This window comes from Colius striatus, chromosome 1 (assembly GCF_028858725.1).
Source record: "Colius striatus isolate bColStr4 chromosome 1, bColStr4.1.hap1, whole genome shotgun sequence".
NCBI classification, from domain to species: Eukaryota; Metazoa; Chordata; class Aves; order Coliiformes; family Coliidae; genus Colius; species Colius striatus.
In genome coordinates, this window is record NC_084759.1 from 52,387,933 (window position 1) to 52,395,922 (window position 7,990).

Sequence of the window (7,990 nt, forward strand, 5' to 3'; positions counted from 1 at the left end):
CTGAATCCTTTTCGGGTTCCAAGTGACATCAAATTTTTTACACAGTGTGAACCTCATCTCTCATGATTTAATCTGCCAGATTCTACCTGCCTCAGCTGCATCAGATCTCAGAAGTACTCATATGAAATGAGTGCTGCAATGAAAATGTCATTCCCTCATCATGGCCTAGGTTCCAGCAAAACATTGGACCATATACAATAGCCTTGCAGGCCATTGCTTTCCAAATATCTACAAACTGCACCCAGCAGTTCTGCATACAGGTTTCTTAAAGCAATTCCTATTCTCTCACTTTACGACCCCTAACGTTCTTTTGTTCTTAAAGTCTCTAGGATCGCCTTTCTGCCTTTTCCTCCTTAAAACTCATCACTTAGAAAGGATAAGATTCACCAGGAAAAAAAAAAAATTAAAATCTAAGATTACAAAAAGGTATGATCTGTACTTTTAGAAATGATTTGCTAAGACTACAAAAGAGTATGATCTGCTTTCTCATAAATTGTATGTGATCTTTACTGTTCAACATGAAATTCAATGGACCAAAAATTCACGTCTACTAAGTTTTCTAAACCCATGTATAGTCCTAGCAGAACTCAAGTGAAATAAATTTGGCTTTTCATATTCTAAGCAGTGAATGTAAAAAGATTTGGAAGTAGGAAACACTTCCAAACTGTACTTAAATTTTCTTCAAATTATCTCCACAAAAAAAAAATTAATCTCAAATTTCTCTTCACTCATCCTCAAATAACATCCTATTGAACACAATAATGAGTTAATAAACATACAATTCTTACATATCACCTCCGTAAAATATTTTTACCACATCTTTAAATTCTTTGGCTTACAAATTCCAGCTGTGCTTTCACTGCTGTACATAAAAACAGCTCTGGAAGATGATTAAGACAATGATGACTTTAATAAGTAAAAAGAAAAAAAACCACAATTTGTCATGTGCCTTCAAAAATGATTGTATAACATAATGTTGAGGTTACATTTATCAAATCATGCATGTGTTCCTACAACTTCAACACTGTTGGTTTCATTCAGGCTACAACTGTACTTTAAATTTCAGCACAACAAATTAAGCCCCATCAAATGCAAAAACATTTTTGCAAGTTTGTTTCATCCAAAACTTGCAAAACTGAAACCATATTTTCACATAGTATTTGCTCCTTGAGACTTGATAACTACTTGCCCTCCAGGCATCTTTCAGCATTGCATTCTATGCCAGAGAGTAGAAGTAATAAATTTCTAAGGACGTTACAGGGGACCAAAGAGAAACAGATGGTTTTGGTCACAAAATGCTGCATGATACCATATTATCATTAAATTCATTAACAAAGTTGATTTAAAAATAAATAAATGAGACAACATTAACAGGAGGCAATCCCAGATTTCAGACATCTGAATGTATGTGTGTGAGTTACATATCTGTAAATTTCCATTCTAGCCAAGAGAGATAAAGCCTAGTGGCCAACAAAAACTGGAAAGCTCTTTAGCTCACTGAAGATGCCTGAATCTGTGGATTGAATAGCTCTCAACTCCCATAGCCAAATTAATTAGATTGAGGTCAACAAGAACTTAACAGCTAGCTAAGCAGACTCATGTTTAAACATTGACATTTACTACCCAGAATCTACAGCAGTATATGGCATCACTGGTAGATTAAAAATAATTAAAAGGGAGACAATTAGGACAGTCAGAAAAGGAAAATAAAGGTCTGTATTGCTGCTCCTCAGATCTCATGCACACGCAGCACAAAATTAATCTGAATATATGCTAGTGACTCACAGGAGAATTCAAAGTCTTGAGGCACAGGAGACAAAGAGATGAAATATAAGGGATATAATTAGTTGGAAAAGCACGAGGGGCTGGGATCATTATGTTGAGGGATGGGAGTACAGGGGTTGTTCCAAATGCATAGTCATGTATATTCATACCTGTAGACAATCTAGGGAATTAGAGATCCCAGCTGACAGCAATTCGTGGAGTCTCCTTCCTTGGAGGTCTTCAAGACCCGCCTGGACATGTTCCTATGCGACCTGATCTAGGTGAACCTGCTTCTGCAGGGGGGTTGGACCAGATGATCTCTACAGGTCCCTTCTAACCCTACCATTCTGTGATTCTATGAATCACTGGCCACTCAAATCCCTATGACATTCAAGCAAGGTGCCAGGGAATACTTTATTTTACTGCACAACTATTACAGAAGTGCCATGCTTGTGAAACTGATTCTTCTTGAATCTTTAAGGTTGATACATGCATAAAAATACTTACAAATTTAGTTGTGAGAGACAGAGCACCGACACAAGCTTCAAATTCCTTGGAAAGTTGTTTCAAGCAAGCAGACAAGAAATGGCTGATAAAAAGCCCTGACACCTCATCTAATACATCAGTCTTGTCTCAAGGCAATACTAGTTGCATTTTAACTCCACATATGAAAAAAATAATAATTCAAGTCAGAAGTGACTTCTGGAGGTGACCTCATCCAAACTTTTATCCAATTTCAATGCTAGATTAGGTTGCTAAGGGTGTCATGCAGCAAGTTTTGAGTATGTCCAAGAATGGAGATTCCACAGCCTCCTGGAGTAACCTGTTCCTGCGTTTAACCAATTTCATGAAAGAAACACTCTCACTAGTATCTAGCCAAGAGTTCCATGTTTCAACTCATGCCCAATGCTTTTTTTCCATATCACTGTGTACCTTCAGTAAGGGCCTGGTTCCGTCTTGTCTATAGCTTTCTATTAGGAAGTTAAAGATACAAGGTCTCTCCCCTCTTCTGTCTTACTCAGCTTAAATAAAACAGTTCTCTCAGCATTTCATCAGAAGCCTGCTCAAATTCGCTAACCATTGTGGTGATCCTCTCCTACACTTGGTCCCATATGTCTTAGGTTTTTTTGGGTTGGTTTTGTTGGTTTGTTTTAATGGAGAGCCCCAACTTGGGCCCAGTACTCCAGGTACAGTCTTACAAGTGCCACATGCGGTGGAAACATCACTTTTCTAGACCCAACAGCTACATTCTCACTGATGCAGCCAAGCACATAGCTGGCCTGCTTGGGCAAAAGGATTTAATGCATCTCAGTGACAAGAGTCCCCAGTCTGTTACTCAAAAGAACACTTTCCAGTCAGTCAGTGCCCATGTTGCACAGTTGTCGAGATTATTCCAGCCGTTGTGGAGAGTCTGTAAAGCACCTCTGCTTTCCCAACGTTTCTGGTGGCCTCTCTCTCCAGTCTGCAAAGGTCCCTCTAACAGCAGCCTTATTATCCAGCTTCTCAACATCTCAAAGTTTTGTCATTCACAACCTTGTGGAGGGTGTAACCCATGCCACTGTCCTGTGCATTGATGAAGGCTTTAAATGCCACTAGTCAACATTACCTGCCTCAACAAATGCTACTAACAGCTGACCAGAGGTCAATTTTGCAGGTCAATTTCCACTTTTTCCAATTTTTCATCCAGCTGATATACCACAACCTGAATCACAACTCTTTGTGTATCTTCTGCTTCTACTATATCCTTTGTAAAGAACTGAAGGGGAAAATACAAGGAGACGGTGCAGTAGAACATCATGCTTTATTCAACACAAAAGCACATCACAGAACCACAAGCAGCAAAATGCTATTTACCATGTGGGTCCCTGTTCCTCTCCTAGTAATTTTTTTTAAGCCTATCAGCTGCTTTGGGCACTGCTAAGCATTCCGTTTTCTCATTGACCTGCATCCACATGGACACCAAAACCTCTCTGACTGTGTTCAGTCACAATCATTGAAGCATGTTTCCCTCCCATGTACAGCATTTTTCACCTAACAGGGATTTATTTGTCAACTCACTGACATTTCCCACATGACCTTTCTGCAGTTGGATAGCTTTTGACTATTAAAGTCTCTTCTAGTTGGTAGCATTAGGTCCTCACACTCACGCCTAAAGAGCTGTAGTATTTGGAAGTTAAGATCTAAATGAAACAGCCTTACCTTGTTTTGCAGCATTTTTCACCTTGTACATCTATTGACTTACCAAGTAAGTCTAATATCAGCCAACCTGTTGTAAAGCCTGGCAGGTTTCCAATTATTCATTACCATGGTCACTTTTAGTAAATTGCTCTTCAATGTATCTGCATTGAAGATATACTTTCTTTTTCTCTTCATACTTCCAACTTCATATTCTCCTGTCTAGTTATACAAGTTTCTCTAATCCTATTTTAACAGTGATAAACATTTCCTGCAAAACACCAGTATTGCTGCTAGAAAAGAGCCTCTATGCCACTTAGAAATATTAAACCTTTTTTGGTCATTCTTTCTTTTTTTCCCTTTAGCTAGCATTCTCACTTTAGTGAGCTTTGGCATTCTCTACCCTACAAATGCCCATCTTAGCAGAAAACATAAAATCTGAATATGCTATAAGCTTTTGCTGAGTCATTTAAGATGGCAGGTATCTTTACTTTTCACACTTGTGTTCCACATAGTGACAGCAGTTCAGTTCATCCCATCTTCCTTCATCTTACAATTCCTAAACAGCTGCTCTTGAGCGAAAATATGCCACAACTTTCTGAAAAAAAACTTAGTAAACAATAGTGTAAGAGTTAGGCTTTACCTGACTGAACTAGTTAATGTGTTAGCTTGATGCTTAAAAGTTAAATACAGTGCAAAATACTACATTAAAACCAGCATGCTGTTTAACTTACCTCTTTGCTTATAAACTGTTAATTCTCGTACAGTTTCCAAGAACTGCCAAAACTTCTCATTACCATCTTCTGCAATAAATTCACTGTTTAAAAATAAAAATGAATTGTCCATAGGTTAACTTTGGAGAAAGATGTACCATCGGAAAAATCTCCAGTTTTTTAGCATAACAAATACCCAGCAACAACCCAGTGCTGCGTATTCAATGACCGACTAACATCACTGTGTGGCATAAAACACTTAGTGGTATCCTCGGGTTAATATAAGTTTTGAACAAAATACTACCAATCTGAACTTAACATTCAGAGCTGTAACACAAATGGAGTATTCTCTGATACAGAATTAAACACAATCTTTATTTTCCCATAGATATTCCAATACAGTTATAAACAAAATCAATTCAGCACACAAACTTCATTTACTAGTAGCTAAATATATAGATATATATAAATATACAAACAAGAACAGACACTCTCTCAGGACATAGTTTTATAAATAAACTACAGGCTTCTGTCAATGATAATGTCTACTTTGTTATGCAGGTGAGGTCCTCAATCTCTGGAACCCTTTAAAGAAATGGGTTAATTCTTACAAAGTATAAAAGGTAAGGTTTGCTTTATTCCAAATACCATTCTTCCATTTCCTAGTATTGCTTTTGAGTTTTATGTTTCTTCTTTATGGAACATCAGTTGCTTTTTTCCCCCCTCTCCTTCTGTCTGCCAAAAAGATTTACTTGCTAGCATGAGTGTACTGTTTTCTAATCTTTACTTTGGAATTTTGCCACTCCTTTGATTACAGAGGCTTGCAACTCTCCCTTTCACTGGAGTTCTCTAAACATCAGAAAATAAGTTTTAAAATAAAATTACAACAAAAAAGTTTAAACCAAATTGGCAAACATACTGGAAAACCTTTTCACTAGGATTACCAGTTAACAATATCTTTTAACCACAGACATTTTTTCCTTCTACAGCTTTACATCTTCAGTAATAAATGTATACACAATTATTTCATTCAAGACTGAAAGCAAACTAATTGAGGTGGGTGAAGAGATGCTGTTGCTCGGTGGCATGGTGTAGATCGGCCCATAACATTTCCTCAAGCCAAGCTGCCAAACATCCGAGCAGATTAAACACAAAGCAATTTACGTAGCAGACCTAAAAGGCGGGAAAGCCTGCCAGTACTATCCATACAGTTTTACAACGGGAGTAACCAGCTAAGCGTTATACCCAGGGAATAATTCAACGGAGAGGAGAGGAGAGGAGAGGAGAGGAGAGGAGAGGAGAGGAGAGGAGAGGAGAGGAGAGGAGAGGAGAGGAGAGGAGAGGAGAGGAGAGGAGAGGAGAGGAGAGGAGAGGAGAGGAGAGGAGAGGAGAGGAGAGGATTCCCTTTCTGACAGCCTCCCTCCTCTCTCGGCCCACGCAGGGAGAGAATGGAGCCTGCCCCTCCTCCCGCCCCCTCAGCGAGCCGCCCCCGCCCCCCAGGGGCGGTGCCACCGCTCCCACCCTTCCCCGGCATAACGGCCCCGCGCGGCTTCTGAGGAACGCAGTAGAAGGAGGCTGCACGCACCTCGCCTCCAGCAGCAAGGGGGTCGCCGGCCACTTCGCCGCCAGGCGGGCCGTCACAGCATGGGAGGAGGCTGGAGCCTTGCCGCAGCGGCACAGCTGGGCGCACAGGAGGGAAAGGAGGAAGAGAGGCGGCAGCGGCCAGCCCGCCATGAGAGCCGGAGGCGCTGAGGGCCACTCACTCCCGCCAGCAGCGTGCCGGCCCGTGCGCCTCCCGCCGCTTCCTCAGCCCCGGCTTGAGCGCCGCCACCCCGCCCACAGAGCCGTTGCCGTCCTCCTACTGGCTGTCCTGTACCCCCGCCTAAAGCTATTGGTCAGCGCAGGGACCAATCAGCGGCTGACGCCACATAAATAGCGGCGCTGTCCCGGCGCAATGACACGTGGCGCTGGGGCGGGACGCGGCGCTGCGCAAGCGCGGGAGTGGCCGGTCGGTCCCTTTCTGTGCAGCGGGGAGCTGTTCCCGCTCTGTGAGGGAGGCTGTGTGGCGGCTCTCAGCTGCTGGCACTTTCCGATAGTGCTTCTCGTTTGGGGAGTGTTTGGTAAGGGTGAGTTCTGAGTCGGGCCTCTGTAGGTTGGGAGCTGTGAGGCTGGCCCGTGAGCTGTGAGCGGGACGCTCCGTTCGGTAGGCGCGGCTAGCGGCAGCCCGCAGCTGTGGAGACACGGCGATGTTACCGATGGCCTTCGCGGATGCTCCCCGAGCTTCCCAGTGCCTCAGCTTGTGCTTAACCCTACGAGGTTGTTCTCCCTCGGCCTTCACCTGGCTAAAAATAGTAGCTGAGCTCTTACTGTGAACAGCTTCGTAGAGAATCTGTGTGTATTCGTTGCTGGAAGGGAAAGAAGGTACTTAAATTTCCCTCAGTGAAAGCTTTCCAAACCAATTTCTGTTCCAAGATGCTATTTCCAACATACTTTTTTTTTTTTTCCCCCTGCATAAATATGAATTTCATTGGAACTGTGCCCCTGCCTTTTACCTTAAAATTTTCAGGCTAGTGGTCTCTAACATCTTTTTTTAGCTGTTTTTGAAATCTCTGTAGATCATTCCACTTCCTCAGCAGGGCTGCTGCAACACTTCCTTAGTTTTTCCCCAGCTGTACTTTAGATCTCAAAGCGCTGGTGTGAGTGCTGCTGAAGCAGTAGTGTGGGATGTGAATATGTAACAGCTCTGAGTAGTTGTTATTTGAGGAAGAATCCAAGCCAGCTCTGTTACAAATAGGCCTTCCCCAAAACATGACTCGTAGAAGTTGAAACTGAAATGTGGAATATCTCACTACTGTGTGGTAGCAGCCAGTTAGGGCTCTAGGAAGCAGGCTATGGACTGTACTATTTGGTTTTGTTAGTGCTGAGGACTGGTTAGTGTAACATTAGGTATACAAAGAAAAAGAATCTGTTTGTTAGGTGTATGAGCTGACACAGGCAGGAGCAACCATGGAAGCACAGATAAAATGCCATGAGTAAATTTTTTCTCCTCACAGACCAAGGGATCTCTGAGATAGTACCTAGGCAGAGGCAAGCAAGTGGGGATGCAGGCACCACAGAGTTCAGCCCTGTTAGCCGCAGAGAAATGTCTTTGAACATGCTGCTTTTCCCTGTGTATCTGGGGTTGTTTTTCAGGCATAGTTTTCCACTGTGCTTTGATCAGTCCCACAGCAGAGCAGGAATCTCAAGTATGTCTGATAGGTGCCTGTGAATCTATCACGGGCCTATGTTATCTAAACAAAGATATTCTACCTGTGTGTCCAACACACAAAGCTAAACAA

General features: G+C 42.3%; 1 protein-coding gene across 2 annotated transcripts in view; it reads right to left on the bottom strand.

Annotated features, from left to right (window-relative positions):
- The window catches only part of UGGT2 (UDP-glucose glycoprotein glucosyltransferase 2), a 94,654-nt gene extending 88,200 nt beyond the window's left edge, over nt 1-6,454 (bottom strand). For both annotated transcript variants that reach the window (XM_061996084.1, XM_061996089.1), the window contains exons 1-2: nt 6,238-6,454; nt 4,674-4,756 (exon numbers count right to left, since the gene is read on the bottom strand). In XM_061996084.1, the coding sequence (XP_061852068.1) occupies nt 4,674-4,756; nt 6,238-6,386 (232 nt within the window). In that variant the 5' untranslated portion in view covers nt 6,387-6,454. The remainder of the gene's footprint in view (nt 1-4,673; nt 4,757-6,237) is intronic.
- Nucleotides 6,455-7,990: the final 1,536 nt, after the last annotated feature.